Source organism: Grampus griseus (genome assembly GCF_964374135.1).
Source record: "Grampus griseus genome assembly, chromosome: 2".
NCBI lineage: Eukaryota > Metazoa > Chordata > Mammalia > Artiodactyla > Delphinidae > Grampus > Grampus griseus.
Window position 1 is genome coordinate 115,930,389 of NC_139018.1, and position 24,933 is coordinate 115,955,321.

At 52.7% G+C, this 24,933-nt stretch overlaps 1 protein-coding gene across 2 annotated transcripts in view; it reads left to right on the forward strand.

Moving 5' to 3' along the window:
- Positions 1-665: 665 nt before the first annotated feature.
- Positions 666-24,933, forward strand: part of CD276 (CD276 molecule) — a 30,002-nt gene continuing 5,734 nt past the window's right edge. Inside the window, exons 1-7 of one of the 2 annotated variants that reach the window (XM_082648604.1) lie at positions 666-723; positions 16,399-16,525; positions 18,708-19,055; positions 19,243-19,557; positions 20,168-20,506; positions 20,693-20,989; positions 24,619-24,753. In XM_082648604.1, the coding sequence (XP_082504730.1) occupies positions 16,453-16,525; positions 18,708-19,055; positions 19,243-19,557; positions 20,168-20,506; positions 20,693-20,989; positions 24,619-24,753 (1,507 nt within the window). In that variant the 5' untranslated portion in view covers positions 666-723; positions 16,399-16,452. The remainder of the gene's footprint in view (positions 724-16,398; positions 16,526-18,707; positions 19,056-19,242; positions 19,558-20,167; positions 20,507-20,692; positions 20,990-24,618; positions 24,754-24,933) is intronic. The other variant, XM_082648605.1, reaches the window with a different exon arrangement.

Genomic DNA, 24,933 nt, shown 5'->3' on the forward strand with positions numbered 1-24,933 from the left:
GCGGTGTCAGAGCTGCTCCCCCTTTGGGGGCCTGGGGTAGCCACTAGCCTGGCATGGGGCTGGGGGCAGGGCTGGCCGGGTGGCCGGGGGCGGAAGGAAAAGGGGAAAACCAGCTAGGTGGAAATTACCCCGCGGTTGGCTCAGGCGCCCACGACACACTGTATTTATAGAGAGCTCCCAGCAGCTCTCAATGCCTCACAGTCGAATTAACCCTTTCCAGGCCACGGTACCAGCCTGGTGGCGGAGAACACTGGACTGGGGGTCAGACAGCCAGATCCGAGCTCCGGCTCTGCTGCCAGCGGCCTGGAGGGGGAGCTGGGGTGGTCACTGACCATTCACCTGTCCCCTTAGCAGAAAATAAACTTCGGATCTTGGGAGGGTGGGACAGGGTGGGAGATGGGCAGAGATCAGACCAGCGCCCCTTTACTAGGGCCCCCGCGTGGGTCTGGACCCGGGTCAGGGGCGGGTCTCGGCCGGGTGCCCTGCCCAGCGGGCGGGCTCAGGCCTCTGCCCCAAACCTTCGCCGCGGGGCCAATCCCGCCTCTGGGGCGCACCCGGGCCGCCTTTCCGGGCCTGCAGCTTCCTCCAGACCGCCCCGCCCCTCGGACTCCCGGGGCCGCCCCCGGACCCCTTTCGCGCCCGGCCTCGCGGCGGCGGCGGCGGCGGCAGCGACTCGGCAGCGCTCCGCCGCGTCCCCGAGTCCCGGGAGTCAGGCGCGGCGCGGTGAGTGCTTGCGTGGCGGGCTCGGCGCGCGTCCGGGCGGCCTTTGTTTGCAGCCGAGCCCTGCCCCGGGCTGCCGGGCAGCGTGCCTGCTGCAGGGCTGCTAGAGCGGGCGGTGAGCCCTCTCTCTCGCAGGGCGCCCCCACCCCAGCCCTCTCCCTGGGCCCGGGCTGGCCTCCGCGCGGGGAGCACGGTGGACCCCGACTCTGGGTCCTGGAGGCGGCAGGGGGCTACCAGAGTCCAGCCCCGTCCCCAACCTTGCCTCCCCTCCCTGGCCGGCGGGGCCCGGGGCAGTGTGGGACCTGCCCTCTCCCGGGAAGCCGCTGGAGGAGGCTGGGCGGGTAGCTGTGATCGCGGAGGCCCTGGGTGTGCAGGGGGAATAGAGGCAGATCTGTCATTGTGTTGATGATTCTGGAAAGCTTCACGAAGCCGCTAGCTGGAGCTAGGAGGGAAGTAGAGTCTCGCGGAGTCCCTGCAGAGGAAAACACCCTGACCTGACCACTAGTTCTGAGGAGGGAGAGGTGCCAGGGAGAGGAGGGCGAGCGGCTGGATCGGGGAGGGGGGTCCATTCTGCCTGGCCCAGAAGGATGAAGGAGTGGGTGACTGGAGGGCTTCCACGGGCAGCAGTGGGCACGAGGGGACGGATTCTGAGAAGGACAGGCAGGGACAGCTGGCCTGGGTGAAGGGATGCATAGTTGTTGGAGGGTGGGAGGCAGAGCACGAGGGAGCAGGGGTGGAGCCATTTGGGCTTGGGAAGTCTCAGGGTGGGTGGGGTAGGATGGAGAGGGGGTGGAGGAAAGGTAGGGACCCAGGGTGGGGACACACTAGAGGGGAGGGGATTGGATTGAATCCCAGTGTCCCAGGTCCTCTATTGCTGCTTAGCTAGTGAATTGGCAGGTTTGGGGGCCTAAGGCAGTGAAATGCCAGAAAAGGGGATTTCTTTCTCAGCCAAACCTGCCCTAATGAGAAATGCGTGATGGATGACTCAGATATGGGATCTATCATCGAGGAAAACGTTAAGCAAATAGGAAGGCAAAAACCATTGGGGAGTTGGGAGGGTTTGTTTGACTTAATTGAGAAAAACTATTTACCTTCAAATTGGATGTGGATAATTGTAAATGAGGCTGATTTCATCATTAAATGAAGGCCCTAGGTCCTTTTCTTACATGCTTGTCTCTAGCAGTTAGCTTCTATGTTAGAAAGTAATGAAGCTGTTCTGTTTTTAAGAGAGTTCTTTATTTAGTTCAGCCTCCTCTCTGACTCCCTCTTGCCTCCCAGAAGTCCCTAGGAAATCTGATGCTGTGCAGCCTTCCTTGTAGTTTGGGGCCCTGCACACAGGTGGGTGCTTTTGGAGGCTGAGAGAAATTGAAGTCTAAACTTGAATTTTAACTCTAAACACGTCCAATGGGTTGGGCTGATCTGAGTGGCAGGGCTCTGAGGCTGTGGGTATGAGTGGTGGCTCATACTTCCAGCTCTTTAGGAAATGGGAATATTTTGGGCGAGTATAGATTAAGCATTAACACTTACGTTAACCATTAAGCATGGAAATCTTTCTCCGCTGTATTACACATATCACAGTTTTTGCACTAAGGACTTTTGTATAGCAAAGGGACTCTTGAGGGAGTGAGCTTTGCACTAAGTGGCTTCAGTGATGCTTGTATTGGTCCCATGACTGACTTTGGAATTCTTTTCTCTCTTCAATGACATCACGGGTGGTTTCTCCTGCCTGCTTTCAGTGAGCTTTCCAATTCATTCCAGACTCCTGTGTTCCAAGAAATCAGGCAATCCAGCTTGTTAGAGATGGGAAGCCTACATTAAAGCAAGCCCAAGGATGAGAAGGGGTTCTGGGATTTGAGGACCGCTTTTCCTTCCTGTCCTCAGCCCTCTGCACCTCTGTCTGGGCACCCAATGGAAGCAGGTTGGCTGAATGTCTGAGATACCCAGATGACTGATAGCTGGGTCAGGTGCTTGAATGTTTGTGGAAAGGACAGTTATAGAAGTGTTGTCCCTTCTGTAGAGCCTGTGTCCTTATTCTGCTGAGGTGGACTTCTGAAAGTTCCGGTGGGAATTCCTCTATCCTTAAACTGTAACCTTCTATGGAGTCGTCAGTCTTCATTCTTTGGAGTAGGATTTGGGTTTGATGCTGAGCTGAGCAATACTGTTTGGGGTCAGAGACCGAGTGTGATCATAGAGCCGTAAGCTGGGATTCCACAGCACCCAAAGAGACTCCTAGAAAGTGTTGTAGAACAAGTGTCTGGCTTATTGCAGGCTGCTTCTTGGTTGGACATACAGGGCTTGTGCTATGTGAAGAAAAATGACCGAAATCCAAGCAGCCTCTGAGATTAACAGAGCCTGAACCCGTGGCCCTGAGTCACGGGGTCAGGTGAGGAGGAAGAAGGGCAGGCAGGATGATGTCACTGCCCATGAGCTTATCCTCTGAGTGGGTGGCCACTTCCATTGAGGTCCTTTTCCCACACCCCCAGGGCAGGAATGACAGGGAGGTCCACTGGCAAAAGAGGGAAGGCATAGTCAGGGCCTGGGGGAGGAGGGCAAAGAGGGTGGGAACCGGTCCATGTGATCTTTGAGAAATTTCTTTTGGTCTCGTTGGCTCAGAATGGATCAGACATCTGGGAGAGGGCCACGTGTGCTTTATGTAACCCTTGCCTGCCAACCCCAGTTCTGCCACCCCTGCAGTAAGAGATTCCGGATAGGCACATGGAGTTTTCAGGTTTGGGGGGTGGAACTGTGATGGATGCAGTCCTATGAGGTAGGGTATCATTAGCTCCATTGTATAGATGGGTAAACTGAGGCCCAGAAAGAAGTCCTGTGCCCAAAGACATGCATTTGGCAAATTTTGGGGCTGGGATGCTGTCTCCCTCCAGAACTGGCTCTTTCTGCCACTCTGGAGGCAGACACAGTCTTTACCCCTCATTCTGGAGCCTGATAAGATGTGCTAAGGGTCCCCACAGCAAGGCAGAGGATTCATCTGGGGAGCTGGGGAGAGGGCAGTCCTGACCTGGGTATCCCAGACTAGTTGTCCTTGCAGCCCAGTTGGAACCATTGCTGAGAGTTCTTACTCTTCGAGAGGCCTGGTCCTCAGCACACTCATGCCTTTCAGGAGTCCCTCTTACACCCTCCAGTTCTGACCAGTGCTCCCAGCCAGCTGCCCCCATTCTTCCTCGTTCTCTTTGTGGTCCAGAGAATGAATGCCTCCTCCACACCCCTAATGCCTTTGGGCCTTTGGCCTTCCTGAGGCTCAGGGAGGGTATGTTGGAGGGAACCCGCTGGGAGTGGGGTTTGAGAAACATCTTTTGTTGGGAGCCTTGGAGCAGGGAGAGATACTACCTCTGGGAGGCAGGGCTCCCAGCTCACCCTAAATCAGTGTAGGCTCCTAGGGACTGGGCCTCCCAGGGGGGAGACACTGGAATGTGTACTTATGGGGATGGCCCTGTACTGGGGGATGTGGTGGCAGCAGGGGCAGTAGGGGCTTGAGCCCACTGGGAGGAGGAAGGGAGAGAGGACCACCAGGGATGAGCCAGACACAGAGATGGAGCTGAATTGTGATTTGCTGCTTTGGAGCCTGGGTGCTGGTGGGGTCCTAGGAGCAAAGGGGGTCAGAGAAAGAGTACTGTTCCCAGGGACCTAGATGTACAGATGTATAGCCTGACAGAGGAGGCTCAGTGCAGAGGATCCCAGGAGGACTTTTCCCCATGCCCATGGCAATAATAACAAAAGTAGTAATAATTGTTACCACTGTTTGAGTGCTAGGGGCTTTAAGTCCTCTCTGTATGTTATTTTATTCTTACAGCAGTTCTGTGGGGTAGGGATTGTTACCAGCTTTTTAGGGATGTGGAATCAAATCTCAAAGAGGTTAAGTCATTTAAACTTGATCATGTGTCTAGCAAGGCTTCCGAGTTAGAATCTGAACCTAGGCCTGCCTGCTGTACCTGAGCTCAAACTGTACCCTGGGGCAGGCAAGGCAGTCTGATGATGCCATTTAACAAGTGAGGAATTGAGGCCCAGGGGCCACTTGTGAGCAGGCCCTTAGTCACCTCTCATGGTGATTGATGACTGAGCGTGACAGCCTACACTCGTTTCTCTAGGCTCAGATTCCCATCTCTATGATGGGCATGGAAGTGGGCACTGGACAGGTGAACTCCAAGGAGCCTTCAAGCTCTAAGGACTAGTGGCGCCTGCTACACTCATGAGGAGGAATCCATGGAGATCCAGAGGGGCTGGTGCGTAGGTAGAGAGGGGTCTGCAGCATTGTTTTGCCAGGGTGAACCTCTTTCAGGGTAGAAACCTAAAGAATGTGAAGGCAGGGAGGTATTTAGGTAGAACACATCTGGGGTAAGTGGACCCTTCCTTGAGTGGAGTCTGGAAAGGCTTCTGGAAGGGATGGGGTTTCCAGACATATCTAGGTAGGCACTTAACAGGACTCAGCAGAAGTTGAGTGAATGCAGATACATGTGTCACAGGCCTGCCAGGGCTTGACCTGGGATCCGCGCTCTGATTTGGTCTTATGCTCTCTCATGCCTTCCCCTCCTCTTTCCACTCCCCTCCTTTGAATCCTTTTTTTCTGGCCAGACCTCTTCTGAGCTGAGTGTAGCTTTCACTTTTTTTTCAGGGTTCTGTGTTTCTGATGGTGTGTGTGTGTGTGTGTGTGTGCCTCCCGTGTGCACCCATGTGCGTGTATAGCCTCTGCACACACTTCCAGTTCTGAGATGGTGTCACACTGCCTTGTCAAGTGGCTGTTGAACCCTGGAAGATGCAAACTCATTTTGTGCTGGCCCCTCAGCCAGAGGAGGGTGTGAGAGGCAGGCCAGCTGCTGTAGCAAAAGTCACTATGTTCTCAGATCTACTGAGATGTTTATGTTCTCTCTGGTTTTGCCTCCTCTGGTTCTGATGCCCTGACTTCAGTGTGGAGAGGGTGCCTCGGTGGGGATGGTCTGGCTTGGGGAGACCAGGGGCTCTGCTCTGTCCTGTTCTCCCTTTTCTTGGTCTTCCTATAAGCCATAAGGGAAGCAAGCTGGGGATGCCAGCCCCACTCTCCTGGGCTGGCGCTGATGACACACTGCTGTCTTGACTTACACAGAAATCACTTGGAGAGGAAGAATTGATTTCTTCTCTTGGGTGAGATCGCGGGGGTGGGGAGCAGTGCCCAGTGGACAGCCTTGAACCCCAAAGGCCCAAACTGACTCATTATCAGGAAAAAGGAAGGCCAACAGGATTCCCAGGGAACTCTGGAGATCCCCCCGACTCTTTCCCCAGACTCCATTTATAGAGCACCTATACTAACTAGGACTAACTAGGACAGTTTAGATAATTTTGCTCAGTTGAGTCCTATAATCATCCTATGAGGGTGGAGTTTAAATTCCTATTGCACAAATGAGCAAACAGAGACTCAGAGAGGATGTTTTCCCAAAGTTGCGTGGCTAGGAAGTGACAGAGTCTGGATTTGAACCTATATCTCCGACTCCAGAGTCATCTTCTAAAACACCAGGGCTCACTCCTTCCATGAAGCTTCTCGTGACTACACCAGCCCAGCATGTGATCGTGGTCATAGCACAGGGAGGAGGCCAGGACCTTCCTTTGATGGTTAAGGAGATGAAGACCCTGAGAGGCAATGGGCTTGCTCTAGGGAGCCTAGCAAGTCAGTGATAGAGCCTGGTCTGAAACCCACATAAATCTTTATGTTGCTGTTTTCCTTTTTCGTTTGTTAATACAAAAGAATTACATGCTCGTTGTCAAAGTTACAGAAGTACATCAACGAGAAGGTGGAAGTAGACCTTTACCTTCATTCCCATGCCCCAGAGTTGGGTTCACTATCATACTTCCAGACCCATTTTCTATATACAAACATTCATCCATCCATCTCTCTAAACACACAAGCATTCATTCATTCATTCATTCATTCATTGAACAGTGCTTTGAACACTCATTATGTGCCAAGCCTTTGGTAGAACTAAGTATCCAATAGTAAATAAAGCAGACGTGGTTCCTGCCCAGGGAGGTCCCAGTATGACACGAGATAAACAAACTGCAACGCGGAACAGGGGCATCCTTAGAGTGGCAGACCTCCAACCCAGCTTTTCTGCCAAGGTGACCCTCGGGATGTCATCCAGGAAGAAGGAACTGTGTTTGCAAAAACCCTGTGAGGTAGGGAAGAGGGTCTCATTGTAAGAGACCCTGATGAGAGGTCAGTGGGAGGAGGTGAGGCTGGGGAGGTGGGCAGGGCTGGACCAGGCAGGGCCCTGCATGCCGTGGAGGAGCTGATTTGATATTGAAAGTGATGACATGATGCACTTCTGTTTTTACAGCAGTTTTTTCTGGTCGCTGTCTAGAGTCTAGATGGGAGTATAGTACTGGGTTGGGGGACAAGAGAGAAAGCGGGGGACCGGTGAGGAGGCTTTTGTCGTCATGCGGGCAAGAGATGATGGCGACTTGGCAGACCAGAGAGAGAAGCAGAGGTGGAGGGGAATAGAGAGAGTAAAGATATATCGGGTTGCCAAACTTTTTCTGTAAAGGGCCGGAAAGTAAATAGTTTAGGCTTTGTGACTATTGTGACTACTCAGTTCTACTGTTGTAGTGGAAAAGCAGCCACAGACAATATGTGAATGAATGAAGTGTGGCTGTGTGCCAATGAAACTTTATTTATGGATACTGAAATTTGAATTTCATGTGATTTCTATGTGTCATGAAATAGTCTTCTTCTTTTGATTTTCTAACCATTTAAAAAGGTAAACCTTGTCTTAACTGGTGAACTGAACAAAAGCACGTGGTGAGCTGGATTTGGTGCTGGGGCTGTAGTTTGCAGACCCTTGAGATATATTTTGAGGTCAGGGATGGCTGTTCTTGGCGATGGATTGTAAGGGTGTGAGAAATCAGGTTTCTGGCTTGATCAGAGGGGGTGGAAGATGGTGCCTTTACGAAGTGGGAAGGGCTGGGGAGGAACAGGTTTGGGGGAGAAATCAAGAGTTTGAAGAGGGACATGTTAAGAGGGAGATGCCTGTGAGTCATTGGAACACAGATATTTAGGAGACAGTTGGGTTTAAGTTTGGAGCTCAGATGAGAGGTGTGGACTTGGAGAAGTAAATCTGGGAGTTGCCAGCATATAAATGATATTTAAAGCCATGGGAGTGGATGAAATCATCTAGGAAAAAATAGTAGAGAGAATTAAGGAGAGGGCCTAGGAGCAAGTTCCAGGGGCTTCAGTGCCAGAGAAGGAAGGGCCTGCACTGAAATATAGGAGATGGAGCGAGAGGTAGGTGACTAGATCTTGGACCATGGGACCATTTATTAATATAGAAATTAGGTCATATAACTCACAATATTCTTTATTCACATGACCTATGTCATGGGCTTATTTCCATGTAAGTACACCTTCTTTTGAAAGGCGGTATGCTATTCCATTATATACATGCACCATAATTAATGTACCAGTTCCCTGTTGTTTTCCATTTTTGCTGCTGCCTGGCTGTCTTTGAGAATGGAGCTAGTGTTTCTGTAAACCAGTCCCTGCCAACTATGGCCCCTGGGCCCAATCTTTTGCTGCTTGTTTTTGTATAGCCCAGAAGCTAAGAATGGTTTTTACATTTCTAATGGTTGAAAAAAAATCATGTGATTCATGAAAATTATATGCAATTCAGTTCCGAGTGTCCATAAATAAAGTTCTATTGGAACACAGCTCTGCTCATGCATTTATGCACTGTCTCTGGCTGCTTTCCTGCTGTAAGGGCAGAGTCGAGCACTTGTGACAGATATGGGAGGGCCTGCAAAGCCTAAAACATTTGCTATCTGGACCTTCACAGAAGAAATTATGCTGACCCCTGCCTGACTCGATTCTGCATCCAGAACCAGCAGTAGGTCCATACACAGGCTGAGCAGGGTATTTTGAGCATCTCAAAATGGGAGGACACGATCTAGAGAAAAAATTCTTTGATGCCCGAAATTCTGCCATCAGCTCTTATTTTGAGTAAACCATTGCCCTTTTAAAACATCATCCTTTAAAATTCAAACCTCCTCTGCAAGGTTAACATTACATATGCATCAATTAATCAAAGGTTGGGCCTACCTATGGCAACAATATTACTCCTCTACTTAAAACCCTTTCTTTCTTATCATCTACAAGCTAAATCCAAACATGACCTCCTGTTCCAGCCCTGGCTTGCCCTTTAGCTTCTCCTCCTCCTGTGACCACCATCTTACATCTCCTGTCTGCCCACATGGAAGGGCCTGCATTCCTCCAGCCTCCCATGCTGCTTCCTTCCTCACTGCCTTTGCCTGGGTTTCTCCCAGTGCCTGGAATGGCCTTTCCCAGCCTGACCACCTGGGGAGCTTCAGGTCAATTTTAAGGGTTCACCTTTAGGGTTATCGTGTCTCTGAGGTACCTCCAAGTGGTCCTCACTGTATCTTAAGTAGTACATTATACTGAACCACAGTGATTTCTGTGCACTCCCCTATTGTAATGCAGGCTCCTTGAGGACAGAGACAGTTTAGTCCTCTCTCTGTCCCCATTGCCTGCCTAACAGGCACTCAGTGAAGAGTTAAGTGAATAGCTAAATACACGAATGAACGTATATTCAAGGACTCCTTCGGTTGTAGATAATAGGAACCTGGCTCAAACTGGCTTAAGGGAAAAAAAAAAGATTACTCATGTATCTGGGCAGTCTGGTGAAGCTTTGCTTCAGGCATAGGGGCTGAAATGTTGTTTTCGGGGCTCAGTATCCCTCCTGCCTTCACCTCTGCCTCTGTATTTGTTTGGATCGATTCTTTAGGTTATTGCTAGCGGATAGATTCATTGCCAACAGCCCCAGACCACATCCTTCTTAGCAACCTCAGCAAGAAAAGAGTGTTTTCTGAGAGCGCCAGCAGCAAAGCCCTGGGAGGTCTCTGATTGGGTGTGGCTTGGCTCACAGGCTCATTCCCAAGCAAATCACTGAGTGGGGGCAGGGCGGGCATTCTCCAGTAAGCTGGGTCTGGTCACACGCCGAGGCCTGAGGCTGGGGATCAGCCCCGCCAGCACCAAATGGACTGGGTTCCCTGCAGGGAAGCGGAGCCCTGTTATCACAAGGAGCCAGCCTAGAACGAGAGGGGGGCACTCTCGCAGAAACGATGAGGAACAAAATAAGAGCATCAAGACTGACTAGTGAAGGTAGAGAAGGTCTGCGCAGCATCTGTTTTGCTTCTGTATCAAGGAAAGAAGGGACAGAAGCTGTTAAGGAGGAACCCAAGTTCAGGCCAGAAGGGGAGGTGATAATCTGCTTTAAATGGATTTGTCTTCTGGCCCCTAGGATTGCTGAGTGAATTTGGAGATAAGATCTCTGAGAAGCTATCAGGGATATTTCAGGACAACTGGGGTAGACAGTGGGAGCGGGGGGAGGGGGAAGGTGTGGGTCGCAGCATTCCAGTTTCCCACTGTGTACAGAATCAATCCAGGGTCCCTAACCGACCCCTGAGCACCTCCCTTGCCTCATCTCCTGACTGCCTCTCCTCGGAGTCCCCGTCTTCCCAGAATATGCTGTGGGTGCTTGCTGCTCCGTGACTTTGCCTGTGCCAGACAGCTGAAATGTCTCCTCCTCTAGGAGGTCCAACTAAACCTCCCCACTCCTCCATGAAGTGCTTGACCCTCCGTTCCCGTAATACCTGCCATAAACCTGCATCATGTTTGTTGTGTGAATGGATAAATGAATGCTGGAAGACCTAAGATGGGCAAATAACCAGTTTTATGGGGAATAAGGTAGATTATGGGAAAAACAGATTGGTGACCTTAATCCCTGACAGAACCCTGGAACTAATTGTCAATTGAGCACTTGAGGAAGAGTCCATTTTCTTCAAATGAGCCTTTTTTCTGGTTCTTCTCCACTTGAGTGGTCCCCTGCCAGAAGCAGTGACACTTTGGGGATGAGAAAGATGGGCAGCTGGGTGAGTGGCAGCACAAGTAGGAAAACTTGTGACCCCAAAGCCCTGAATAGTGGATGGACGTTGATCCTGGGGCAGACCCTAGGGCTGTACGGCTTTCCTGTTCCTGTCCTCTCCCTGAGGACCTTGATGACACAAGAAACAAAGTGGGGAGAGGAGGGCAACCTTTTTAGATAAATTCATTTGTTCTCTTCTTCATCCACCAAAAAATTATTGAGCACCTTCCATGCACCAGGTACTGTCAAAACAGTACTTCAAAAATGGCATCGTTACATAACATCATGGCATGGTTACATAACACTGTGACTGCACTTAATGCCACCAAACTGTACACTTAAAAATGGTTAAAATGGGAATTCCCTGGGGGTCAAGTTGTTAGGACTACACGCTTTCACTGCCGAGGGCCCAGGTTCGATCCCTGGTTGGGGAACTAAGATCCCACAAGCCATGGGGTGAGGCAAAAAAGAAGAAAAAAAGGTTCAAATGGTAAACTTCATGTTGTGTGTATTTTGCCATAATTAAAAAATATATATCATGGCAGCTGGAGTGAGGGACTCAGCTTAACTGAATGAAATGTAATAGTAACAAATGAAACATCCTATAAAGCTGCACCCCTTCCCTGAATTTTTCAGAAGAGGATGGCAGAGATGTGGGTCTGCAGCAATTTGAGCAAATGACTTCTGGGTGTTGGCCACAGATTTGACAGTCTATTATTTTGGGTTGTTTTGGTGAAAAATGTGGCATGGCTGCCCAATATGACCTCTACCAGGGAGAGGAATATCCAATACTTGCAGGGCTGTCATAAGGGAGGGGGCAGACTTGTTCTGCATGGTCCAAGGGGTCGAATGAGGAACGATATGGGCTGACAGACTTTGGCTCAGTAAAAGGTAGAGCTTTCCACCAATGAGAGCTGCTCAAAAGCCAGTGGATTTCTTTGGGAGGTAGTGGGTGCCCATCCCTAGAGGGAGCAAACAGAGGTTGTGGGAGTGGCCAGAGAAAGGTTCCCCGTTTTGCGACCTGATCATTAACTTCTGCATCTTCTTCAGAATTTGTTTGGTGGCGGGGGGGGGGGGCTCTTCTTATTCCATGAGCTCCCTCAGTGATCCCAACTTTGGATTCCATGAATAGCTCCCCCGTCCTGTTCTGAGTTCCAGCTCTGTGTGTCCAGGAATCCATCAAACATTTTGTCACAGATAATCCATTCCAAGCCCAGTCAGAATTGTTCTTCCCCCTCATTTCCAGGTCTCCCCATCTTCTGTGTGTGACACACGCACCCATCGGTTGAAGCCTTCAGTACATCTTTGGCTCTTCCAGCCCCTCGCGTGCAAACAATCCCTAAGACCAGTCATGTCTACCCTTGAAATATCTCCTAAGCTGTGCCCAGGTATCATTAAGTGACTCTGATGAGATAGCGTTCAGTTCATGTTTTGAAACACCTATTCTAGATGTGGTTTCCTTTTGCTGCTCTGAGCAGTAGCAATTTTCACGGGGTGGGAAGAGGGGGAAGAGAAGGCGGGAGAGGAAGGGAGGGATGAGTCCCTAAATTAGTCACTTCAGATGCTGTAAGAAAGACCCAAAATAACGGTGACGCTAGAACAGATGCTTATCCTCACCCAAGTGACAGTCCGGGTATGTCCAGTGCTGATACTGCAGCCGCTCAGGGGCCTTCTGTCCTGCAGTTCTGCAGTCCCCAGGGTGTTGCCTTTGGCAGTATGGTCCTAGATAGCTCACCACATCTGTGTTCCAGCCAGTGGGAAGGGGGAGGAGAAGAGAGAGGGTATGCTCCTTCTCTTTAAAGGCATGCCCCAGAAGTTGTACACATCAGTTCCTCCCACATCCTATTAACCAGAAAATGATCACATGGCCATACCCTGCTGCAAGGCAGGCTGGGATCTGTAGTCTTTAGCCAAGAGGCCCTGTGCCTAACAAAATATTCTACAGAAGAGGAGGAGAACAGATGTAAGGGGAACACTAGTGGTTTCTACCACAGTCATTTTGTACATTTCAGTGTGACCTGCATGGCAGTTAATTGGCTGGACCTTAAGGATAGAGTACATGAAGGCTTAACGTACTAATGAAGTTCCATTAGCATCCAGTAAAGCGTTTTTTCTTTTACAGATGGGAACATGGAGCTCAGAGAGGGGAAGTCACCTATTAAGACTGCACAGCAAAGTGTCAGAAGTGGGACTGGAACCCAAACTTTGGGCTTGCTTTTTACTGTTTCAAAGAGATCTGGCTGAGAGGCAGATAAGCAGTGCCAGGAGGACAGGTCTCTTGGGGCTGGGGAGAGACCACCTTTCCCAGCCTGTCTACCTGCGGAGCTGCTCATCATTTGTCAGCACTCGCCTTTAGGGTTATCACATCTCAGAGGTGCCTCCAGATAGCCCTCACTGTATCTGAAACAGCACTCTGTACAGAACTGAGGTGATTTCTGTTCACTTCCCTATTGATGCAAGACAGACGCAGCTTAGTCCTCTGTTCCCAGTGCCTGCCTCCCAGGCACTTGGTGAATAGTTAAGTGAATAACTAAATACACAAATGAATGTATATTCAAGGACTGCTTCAATTGCAGGTAATAGAAACTTAGCTCAAACTGGCCTGAGGGGGGGAAAAATGATTGGCTCAAGTATCTGGGCAGTGTAGGTGTACAGCTTGCTTCAGGCATAGCTGGATCCAGGGGCTTAACTGTTGTTTTCAGAAGCTGTGCTTCTATCCTATGCCGGCTAGCAAAGATTGACACCGGTTATGTGGCTTGACCCTTCTTGCCCTCTCCGTGGGAAATGTTATCCAAGCAGCCCCTGCAGGAATTGGGAAGAGGCAGGGGGTTAAGAGAATATGGGGTGCTATTGGTGGTCATGGTAGGGGCAAGGAGTTCCTCTTGGATATCCCCAGGTCCAGGGCATCTTGGTAAAGAGCCCAGCCTCAGCCCTTGATCTTTGGTTTTGGCTTTATGGGGGTACATCTTGGGTCATCTCTTGGGAGCTTCCCTGTGGCTCCACCTCTGCTGAGGTTGGATGCACTTACTGTACCCTCAGGCCAAGGGTGGCCTGGCCCCCTCACTCCTGCTCCTCTGGGAAAGCCAAGGCACCCTGGGGTCTTTCCTGGCAGGGTTCCGTGGAGTTCCCGCATTCGGCGGGGTGGGGTGGGGTGGGGAGGAAGAACCGTCTGCTGACTCACTGGGAGGGGCAGTACATTGCTGACTCCAGGGCAGGTCCTGCCTGGGGATGACAATTCCCCTTTGTAGAAAAGGTGGGCAGCGTGGTATGAATGCAGCGTGAGGTCTGTGTGTCTCCATGGGGCTCTGCGTACTAGGCAGCCCATCTGTCCCACTGGTCACAGGCCATGCTCTCATTCCCTGGCAACATCTTGTCTCTGAGATGTGTTTCTCCCTCCTGCCTTCAACTCTGGGAGCCCAGCTATCGGGGTGGGAGTCTCTTGGTGTCCTCGGTTCTGGTGTGTCAAGGGCTTCTCCCCAGGGAAAGCACGAGAGTGGGAACTTCCCTGAGTCCAGAGTCTAGGAAGGGAGTTGAAGGGAGCAAATCCAATGCCCTGCGAACCTCTCATCCTCCCTCTGGAGGGAAGGACAGCTCGGCCCTTGGGGAACCTGATAGGTCTGGTCGGAAGAGAGGTGCTCCCTGACCTCCCCACATTCGTGGAGGTGGCAGGCAGTCCCAAGCGACCCTGGCAAGTACAACCCAGTGGCAGGAATTAGCTTGATGGATGAAGGAGAAGTCATAAGAAAGGTCTTGAGTACCAGGCAGAGGCGTGTGGGTTTACTCCCGCGGTAAATAGGGAACCATGAGAGGTGCCTGTGGGGGAAGGATGTGAGCAGATTCCTACCTCAGGTCCTAAGAGGAGACATGTAAAATGTGGGGTTGTCAGGGATGGACTGGAGGGTCCCAGGAGGATCACAGGAGTGCTGGCCGCACAGGTGAGGGTGGGAGACGGTGGGCATGGGCATCAGTGGGAAGGGTGAGGGAGGCCCAGGAAGGACAGGCCTTGGTTCTGTCTGGGGGTGAAAGAAAGGAAGGGAGACTCGGAATCTGGGAGTTTCTTAACCTTAGTCCCTGTGATTCCTTCAGTGGGCAGGCAAGCATGGCAGGCCGCTGCCTGCCAGCACTTCCTCTGGGCCGTGGTGGCCCTTGTAGGCAGGATGTGGTGCCCGCCAAGGGTGACTTTATGAATGGAGCGTGAAGGCTGCTGACTCAGCAGGTGGCAAGGCTTTGAGGCCGCCAGGTTTGGACCGGAAGTGTCTGGGAAGGAAGTGGCTGCTCAGGGCTTCCCCGCCGCGGACAGCTGGGGGTGGAGGATGTACTGGGCAGGATGCACCCGGCTTGGCTAAGGGACTCCCTCAGCTCAGCTGCTGGGTGTGTGTGTGGGGGGGGCTGGGGAGTGGGGTGCTAGGCTGGGACTGGGAGGGTTGAGGCTGGGTGCCTGTGACTGGAATTGATGCTAATGGCTGTTGATGACATTTGCTCCCTGAAAGGGCAGAGAGGTGTGTCAGGAGGTGGGGAACTCGAACCCTTCTCATCTGTGCTCTCTGGCAAATTACATCACACTAACGAAGCCCCCTCCCTTATCTTGGCTTTAATTGTTTTCTTCTTGCAGAATGGGACCAAGTCAGGCAGCCCGGCTCCCTGGGTGGTTTTGGAGAATGTGAAACCTTTTATATTTTTGTGAAATCGTATTGGATAGCATGAATCGACCCTGGTGACGTCGTTTGGTCAGGAGGTGGCGCGAACAATCAGGCAGCAGCTGTGGGACACAGGGAGCAGGCGGACAGCTTGGTGGGGCTGGGGGCGGGCAGAAGGGCAGCCAGGACCAGGAGCGGGGCTGGACCCGGGGAGGTCTGGGCCTCCCTGGCTCAGGTCTGACGTGTAGTCACAGAAATACCTCACTCAGTCCTGACTCCGCTTGGGGGGTCAGCCCCAGTCCAGGCCTCGTCCATTTCTGATCGGTCTTGGGCACTCACTACACACAGGTTAAACTAGCCAGTGTCCTTTCCCTTCAGCCCCGTACTCATATACCAGGCTGCCTTCTAGAAGTCTCACCTGGAAGTTCCTGCACAAACACTGCTCACTATACGTGCCCTACACCGAGCCCTTCCACATTCTCTGTCTCCGTGAGTGTCCCACCTGGTCACTGGGCTCAAAACCATGGACATCCTGACTGCTCCCTCTCTCTCTCCCCTGTCCTACCATGCTGTCGCTTTCTCCCAGACCTGCTTTGTCTCTTCTGTCCAGCTTTTCTCATTTATCCTGCACAGCTGTCAGAGTAATCTTTAGGAACCGCAGCTCTGACCATATCCTTTCCTCTATTCCAGAACCTTCAGTGGCTCCCAGCTGCCTTTAGGATAAACTTTCAACCTCTTAGCCAATCTCTAAGTCTTATTCTCCCCTACCAGCTGTTGTCTTGAGCCAAACCAGTCCATGTACATCCTTGGCCTGAGCAGACAGACTTGCCTTTACTAGCTGCCTTGCCTCTCCTTCCTTTTGTTTGCATACCAACATCTTAGAAGGGGTGGGTCCCAGCTGTCCACTGCCCTGCTCCCCTGATCCAGCCTCCCCAGTGACTCACTTCCCTCCTGCCAGCATCTCTCAAAATATCCCTCAGCAGGGAGCCTTGTGCGGGTATAGGAGGGAGGACCTCCGAGCGGGCAGTTGCAGTCTTCCACCAAGCTGGTCTAGGGGAGATGAGGTGAGAGAGGGCCTGGGGAGGACGTTTTGAGACAAAGGGCTCACTTCCTCTTCCTCACAGGCAGGGGCAGCCTTCCACCACGGAGAGCCCAGCTGTCAGCTGCCTCACGGGAAGATGCTGTGTGGACCGGGCAGCACGGGTATGCGTGTGGCCACTGCCCTGGGAGTGCTGTGGTTCTGCCTCGCAGGTGAGGGGAGCAGAGTGGGGCCTGGAGGTGGGGGAGGAGGGGACCATTCCCACCAAGCCTCTCTGTCTAGCAGGGCTGGGGAGGTTTTGGCTAACCTCCTCCCAATCTCCTCTCTGCCCTGTCCACCTCATTCCTACCTCTGGGATCCAACAGGCAACTTACTTTACATTTTTTAGACTCTGTTTTCTCTTCTGTAAAATGGTAATGTGAGCACTAAATGTGATAATGCTGTTTCTCGAACCAACTGTATGTGTGCTTCCTCCCCAGGGCCTTTGCACATACTGTTCCCTCTGCCTGAAACTTTGTGCCCCCGAATGTCTGCATGACTTGATCCCTTATTTCATTCAAGCCTTTGCTCAAATGCCACCTTCCCCAGGCTTTCCTGGCTACCTTGTATAAAATAGTTCATCTTCCCTCCCTTTCCCTGACCTTACTTCATGCTTCTTCCCAACATTTATCTCCACCTGACATATTATATGTTTGCTTGCTGATTGCCTGCTCTGCTCAAAGAGCAGGATGTGTCTCCAGGGCCAAGATGGATGCCAGCCACATAGCAGGTGTGTAAATCTTCCCACACAGTTCTTGGCACAGAGTTAGCATTCAATAATGGCAGCTACTTTAATAACAACATCATCATAATTCAAATCCTAATCAGTTTCTGCTCTAAGGGAGAGTTTGCCTTCTCCCGCCAAGGGGTAGACAAAGTTGAGTGTCTGGTGCCATCTGGTGGTCGGAAAGAGGAAGCACCGCTTTACCCAGAGCTATTGATCCTTTGATTTCTTCAGACAAAGGGCTTTGTCTGGGTGATTCCTCCGGTTTCATCCCCCAAATGCCCGATACAAGGGGCACCCTGTTGGTCTCCAACTGGAGAGCTGGCCTGTGGCACCTGGCATTGTGGCAAGAGATCCAATGCCCACTTAAGACCTTTAGAGATCACTACACACTGCAAAGATGATGATACCCACTACCTGTATGTTATTCATGATGAAAATACTAACTATAAAATGCTATTTTTCTAAGTGTGAGAAACCTTTAATGAGTGCAGTATTCAGTTAGCTTTGTTTCGAGACTGTTTGATCTTCACACTTTTTTTTTTGTTTTTTTGCGGTACGCGGGCCTCTCCCATTGCGGAGCACAGGCTCCGGATGCGCAGGCTCAGTGGCCATGGCTCACAGGCCTAGCCACTCCGCGGCATGTGGGATCTTGCCGGACCGGGGCACGAACCCGTGTCCCCTGCATCGGCAGGCGGACTCTCAACCACTGCGCCACCAGGGAAGCCCTATCTTCACACTTTTTGAGTGTGCCTGCTTTGCTGGTGCCCAAAGCACACAATCTAACCATTACCCAAGAATGGCAGTGCCAGGCCAGGGGACACATCTCACCACAAGAAAAGCTATCAGGAACCCCTACTTAATTTTCCAGGGCTCTAAAAGAAGAGCTGGACTGGAGGCAGAGGTGACTGGGTGGGAGGCTGCAGGGCAGGGGTAGGAGCAGGGGAACCTGACCCACCGGGCTTTTCTCTGGTTATGTCATACTCTTTTTTCATTCCCTTTCAATCTCAGCTTAATATCTCCTTATGGAGAAAGTGGCTCACCACCGTATTTAAATGCATGGGTATTCTTTCTTTCTTGCATAAAAACTAATCATGTGTATTTAGGAAAAGAAAAATGAAAAAGCACTTGTGATTCTTTCTCATCCAGAGAAAACCACTAATAACATTTTGGTGCATACTTTTTTAAGACTCCCTTTTTACAATTTGTAAAGATAATATATATTTGGGAAATGCAACCAGCACAGACAGGTGTAAAATACCTGCCAGAGTTTTGAAAAGCTACCTCCTTGCTTTCTATCCATTGGCTTGCTTTCTTCCTTCATACTCCAATCATATACTAATAAGAATTTGTGTGCTAGTTTGTCCCTCTCTCCCGCTAAGACGTAAGCTCTGTAGGGGTGTGACCTTGGTGTTGTTCTCCGTGGCATTGCTAACTCTTACCCCTGGCATAGTGGGTGCTTACTATATTCCTGCTGATTGAATTAGAACCAAAGGTAATAAACTCTTAGGCCTTAAAAAAAAAAGGGAGTGGACAGGGCCTGAAGTTAACCCGGAAGGGGAGGGGGACTAGGGAGGCCCGGAGTGTCCCGGCCCCTCCTCACCGTCCCACCCCACCAACCGCATCCCCAGGCGCCGCAGTGGAAGTCCGGATCCCTGAAGACCCCGTGGTGGCCCTCGTGGGCACTGACGCCACCCTGCGCTGCTCCTTCTTGCCTGAGCCCGGCTTCAGCGTGGCGCAGCTCAACCTCATCTGGCAGCTGACACACACCAAACAGCTGGTGCACAGCTTCGCCGAGGGCCGCGACCAGGGCAGCGCCTATGCCAATCGCACTGCGCTCTTCCCAGACCTGCTGGCTCAGGGCAACGCGTCCCTGAGGCTGCAGCGCGTGCGCGTGGCTGATGAGGGCAGCTTCACCTGCTTTCTGAATATCCGGGACTTTGGCAGCGGCAGCGCTGCGGTCAGCCTGCAGGTGGCAGGTGAGAGCCGCGAAGGGGGTGTGTGTGCCCTCCCTTTGGCACACCCCTCATACTTCCCGCAACCCCTTTACCCACTGACCCAGGGCTGACCCGTGACCTCACAGCCCCAGGCACCTTTCCCCTCCACTGTGTCCCGCTGCCCTTGCCTTACGTTGACCTCTGCCCTCTACCCTCTGCTCCCCTCCAGCCCCCTACTCAAAGCCCAGCCTGACCCTGGATCCCAACAAGGACCTGAGGCCCGGGGACACGGTGACCATCACGTGCTCCAGCTACCGGGGCTACCCCAAGGCCGAAGTGTTCTGGCAGGATGGGCAGGGTGCGCCCTTGACCGGCAACGTAACCACGTCGCAGACGGCTAAGGAGCAGGGCTTGTTCGACGTGCGCAGTGTCCTGAGGGTGGTGTTGGGCACTAATGGCACCTACAGCTGCCTGGTGCGCAACCCCGTGCTGCAGCAGGACACTCATGGCTCTGTCACCATTACACCGCATAGAAACCCCACAGGTTTTTGTTTTGTTTTCTTAAATATCCCCCTGGGGGTGGTGGTGGTCCTGTGTGCAGGGGTCACGGTATCTGACTCTAGCTCCATACCTTCAGTCTCTCGGAACAGTGAGATGCCTAATAATAATAACGGAAAAGATAAACAGGGTGCATAGGCGGCAATCTAACCGTGGTGGGAGTGGGTGAGGGTGATGATTACAGGTCCTCTCAGCTCTCTGGGTCCCCTGATTCCAGGGCTCTGGAAACCTCTGGAGAGAATGGAGAAGCATTCAGATCTCAGAAGAGAGTGGAAGGATAGGAGAGGGAAATGGATCCTGGTGGAAAGGGGAGTTTTGCTAGGGCTGGAGGCTGCTCTAGGCCGGGTCCCCCCCTCCCCCACTCCCCCCGGGGATGGACCTTTTCAGGCCAAGGCCAAACTGCTGTGATTCTTGTCAGAAGATTAGGGAGACTCCACGTCTTGAAGTGCTGAGACTTAATCTGTTTTTAGGTCTGGGGAGAAAATGGGAAGATGGAAAGGGACCTGGGGGTTGATGGAGGAGCAGGATGCTGGGGGGTGGTAGCCCAGAGTGTCGGCGCCCCTCCTCACTGCCTGCCGCTCCAACCTCGCCCTCAGGTGCTGTGGAAGTCCAGGTTCCCGAAGACCCCGTGGTAGCCCTCGTGGGCACTGACGCCACCCTGCGCTGCTCCTTCTTGCCCGAGCCCGGCTTCAGCCTGGCACAGCTCAACCTCATCTGGCAGCTGACAGACACCAAACAGCTGGTGCACAGCTTCGCCGAGGGCCGCGACCAGGGCAGCGCCTATGCCAATCGCACTGCGCTCTTCCCAGACCTGCTGGCTCAGGGCAACGCGTCCCTGAGGCTGCAGCGCGTGCGCGTGGCTGATGAGGGCAGCTTCACCTGCTTCGTGAGCATCCGGGACTTCGGCAGCGCCGCGGTCAGCCTGCAGGTGGCAGGTGAGAGCCGCGAAGGGGAGGGGGTCCCCTCCCTTTGGCACACTCCTCATACTTCCCGCAGCCCCTTTACCCACTGACCCAGGACTGACCCGTGTCCTCACAGCCCCAGGCACCTTTCCCCTCCACTGTGTCCCGCTGCCCTTGCCTTACGTTGACCTCTGCCCTCTACCCTCTGCTCTCTTCCAGCCCCCTACTCAAAGCCCAGCATGACCCTGGAGCCCAACAAGGACCTGCGGCCCGGGGACACGGTGACCATCACGTGCTCCAGCTACCGGGGCTACCCCGAGGCCGAAGTGCTCTGGCAGGATGGGCAGGGTGCGCCCTTGACCGGCAATGTAACCACGTCTCAGATGGCTAACGAGCAGGGCTTGTTCGACGTGCGCAGTGTCCTGAGGGTGGTGTTGGGTGCTAATGGCACCTACAGCTGCCTGGTGCGCAACCCCGTGCTGCAGCAGGACGCTCATGGCTCTGTCACCATCACAGGTAGGGGCAGACGAACAGCTGGGGAGGGATAGAGGGGGCCGTTGCCTTTTATCTGGACCCTGAGCTGGAATTTAGGTAGGCTTGGGTGGTCAGAAGACTTAAAACATTTTCATACATTTCAGGTGTTTCAGACTCTACTCCATGAAGTCCTTAAGGGACTTGCTTTATCGAGCTGATAGGAATCATTTGTAGTGTTTGCCCTTCTAAGAGTGTCTTAGGTGGTACTTGTGCTTCTTGTGCAGGGAACTGAGCACCTACCTGGATCTGGAGGTGTGGGCGGGAGTTCTGCAGCAGCCACGAGGCATGGCTCTGGAGTGCTTTCCTACGGGAACCTCTCCAAGTGCTGGGAAGGTGTTGCTACATCACCATCTGATGCTGGGCACCATCTGACTGCGAGGCCCTGAGAGACGGCTGGGCCTCTCCAGGTGGCCATACCCCTCACCCCATCAATGTCAGCTCTCCTGATGGAGTTGAGCGGGACCCAGGCAGCCTTTGAAACAGCCGGCTCTCTCTGCTGCCCCCATGTGGTCAAACACTAGATCAACGCCGCCCCTGTGGCAATTGCCACCATCTCTGGTTTTGGGGTCCTAGCCCAGACACACTTCCCTTCCTTTAGTGCCCACCTGAGTGGCACTCAGGTGAAGCGGGCTCAGGCCCACACTCAGGCCAGGAGAGGCAGTCTTAATCCTTGTTTGGACCTCATTCTGGCTCCTCTGTCCCTCCTCATGGGCCAACTAAGCTTTCCCAGGGGTCTCCCTGCATTCTCTGGGGTCAGGACAGCACGTTCTGTCCATCTGGTTCTCCTATTTTCTCTTCCATGACTTCCACCCGACCCACAGCCCATGCAAGTCCTAACCCCCCTGGTGGCCAGTTTCTGCATAAGCCTCTGGACTCACAGACTTATTCTATCTTCCTGTTGCCCCCACTTACATGGACATTACGTGGCCTTTACTTCTGCAAGCTCAGAGGCAGTGCCCATCACACTTGCCTTCTAGAAATTCAGGCTCATTCCTCCTTTTCTTTTAGGGTTTTCCTTCTGGCAAGGCTGTGTTCCCTCTGCCCACCCCCTCCCCAAGATTGATCCCACCCTCTTTCTGGAGACCCTCAGGTCTGTGCTTTCCGTGGAGGAGTCACTGCCCTGGGCTGTTGGATGTCCCGAGGGGTCTCTTTGACCTTTTAGAGAACAGTATATGGTCTGATGTATCCACAGGAGAGAATCAGAAATATTAGATAGAGCAGGATTGACAGAGAAGGTGAAGCTTTCAGAGAAGGGGGGCGGTGGTCAGAATGGGCTGGAGTTTCAGGAGAAGTCTCTAGGGACAGGTGGGAGTTGAGGGGACCTTGAAGGATTGGTGAACTCTGTGATAATTTGCACACTGAGCTGAACTGGATATTCGCCACACCGTGTAGAAAGGGCTTGTGAATATAAATGTGGTTGTACTCATGTACCTGAAGATGCAGGTCTGAGCCCTACTCTGTCCTTGACCGGTGGGATGAGGGCAAGGCTGACCTGTGCTCCAGGCACCAACAACAGCCTAGAGGTGGACATAGCAAGAGCCCCTCCTCCTGGGTACTTCTGTGGCTCTGCTCCATGCTTTGTTGCAGGAGCCCCACCCTGGGATCCCCAGGGGTTTCTTCAGTGTGCTTCGTGGACTGGCCTCTCATGTCAGCTGCCATCCTCCTTTCCTGCACACTGGGGACATTTACCCCACCTAAGAGAAAAATCTTTATTGAAAATCTCAGTAGCTGACATTTAAAGTGCTTTCATTTCACAGATGAGGAAACTGGAATCCAGAGAGAAGAGAGAACTTTCCCAAGGCCACAGGCTAGCACAGTGGCTCTGACTCTTTCGGTGATTAGACACCTCTCTGAAAATTGGATGCATGATAATATATGCAGTCACTTGCATTTAAGTTTTGAGGGTTTGTGGCCCCTCTAAACTCAAACATGGGGGTCTGTGGACCTTGGCTCCGGCAGCCTGCCGTGAGCAGATGAACCGGAACCAGAATCCAACTTTTAGCCTCTCAGCCTAATTTTCTCTCCTCCCCACCACCCAGCCTCCTGTTTTTGTGAGAGCAAAACTGGCCTACTTTGGAGCCCTTGGCCTGTATTTTGCTTCAGGCAGCTTTGAGCCTTGTTAAACACTCTGGGATTGAGACTTTCAGTCTTCCAGCCTGGTCTCTCCCGCTCGTGGGGGTGCTGTATGTGGAGGGGGCTTTATGGAGCAAACACTGGACGTGGAACCTGGAGATGCAGGTCTGAGCCCCGCTCTGTCCTTGACTGGTGGGCTGAGGGCAAGTCTGACCTGCGCTCCAGGCACCAACACCAGCCTGAGGGTGGCCATAGCAAGAGCCCCTCCTCCTGGGTACTTCCGTGACTCTGCTTTCCTGCAGGGGCCTCACCCTGGGATTCCCAGAGGTCCCTTCCATGAGCTTCAGGGACTGACCCTCCAGGCCCCTCGTATCAGCTCCTGTCCTCCTCCCCTGCTCCTGCTCACCAGGGTGATGGGTCCCTTTGCTGCCAATGTCCAGAGCGGCAGCGTTGCCAGCCACGCCCGTTGAAAGTGACATTGGCTGCAAATCCCTGCATCTGTGCCACGGTCTCCACTGCCCAAGGGTTCATGGCGCTGCTGTCTGCTCTGACAGCACCTTCTGCAGGAGCTGCCTTCCCCCTGGCTTTTGTTAGATTTGTCGTCTCCAGGGCCTCTGCTCAGGACCCCGCGTGGGTCCTGGGACTGGGCTGGAGGATGGTGTGCTCAGAACAGCTGCTGGCCCTGACCCAGGCGAGGGTGGCTCAACTCCTTCCCTCTGCCCTCAGCGTTTCACAGAAACATTCCCCTGGCAAGTCTCTTCCTCTTGGGTAAACCCAGAGCCTTCACTCTGGCACCCTCAGTGTCCGCCCTCATCTTTACACGGGAATCTGCAAACATCTTCTGTCAAGGGCTGGATAATGTATATTTTAGGTTTTGTGGGCCACATACCGTCTTTGTTGCTACTGCTGCTGCTGCCTCTCCTTTTGTTGGTAACCCTTTACAAATGTAAAACTATTCATTAACTCAAGGGTTGTACAAAAACAGGCCACAGGCCAGATTTGGCCCACGGGCTGTAGTTTGCCAACTCCTGATCTATAAGATGGGGGGGTATCACCAGGTGGGACTGGGGTAATCAGGGAGGGCCTCCCGAGGAGGAATCGTAAGCTAGATGGGGAGTTAGGGAGCAGTTTTTAGGTAGAGGAAACTGACAGCAATGGTGAGGGGGCTGGAAGGAGCCTCTGCAGAGAATGGTTAGGATACCAGTTTGGCTGGAGCAGTGGAATTACAAAGAAGAAGACTGAAGCACTATTCTCATGTCAGTAGGGAGCCATGGAAGGTTCTTGAGCATCATCAACCACAGACTCTTCAGCCCACCCAGGTTGAGGCATGTCCACGGCAGCCACGGCCGTCAGGGTTTAGAGGGTGTATGGTTGGGCAGGGAAGGGGCCCGGGAACTTAAGTAAGCTCTCTTCATGGTGTCGGGGCCCAGTGAGGGTAGGAGCCCCTGTTCACACCTTGGAGGCAGAGGGGCTGTCCTCAGGGCCACTGGGGGCCAGGCATGACAGTCTCTCTCCATTCTCCCCATCTCCCCTCCCAGGGCAGCCCATGACATTCCCCCCTGAGGCCCTGTGGGTGACCGTGGGGCTCTCTGTCTGTCTCGTCGCACTGTTGGTAGCCCTGGCCTTCGTGTGCTGGAGAAAGATCAAACAGAGCTGTGAGGAAGAGAATGCAGGTGAGTGAGAGAGGGGGGTGTGCGTGTGTGTGTCTCTGGGTATGTTAGTGTGTCTGTGACATCAACATGAGTGTCACTTTCCAGTGACAGAATGAGTGTGGGTGTGCAAATGCAGCTAGACTGTGTGTGTGTGTGATCTGGAGGCCGAACATGTGTTGTAAACAGGTGTGAGCCTGCCTG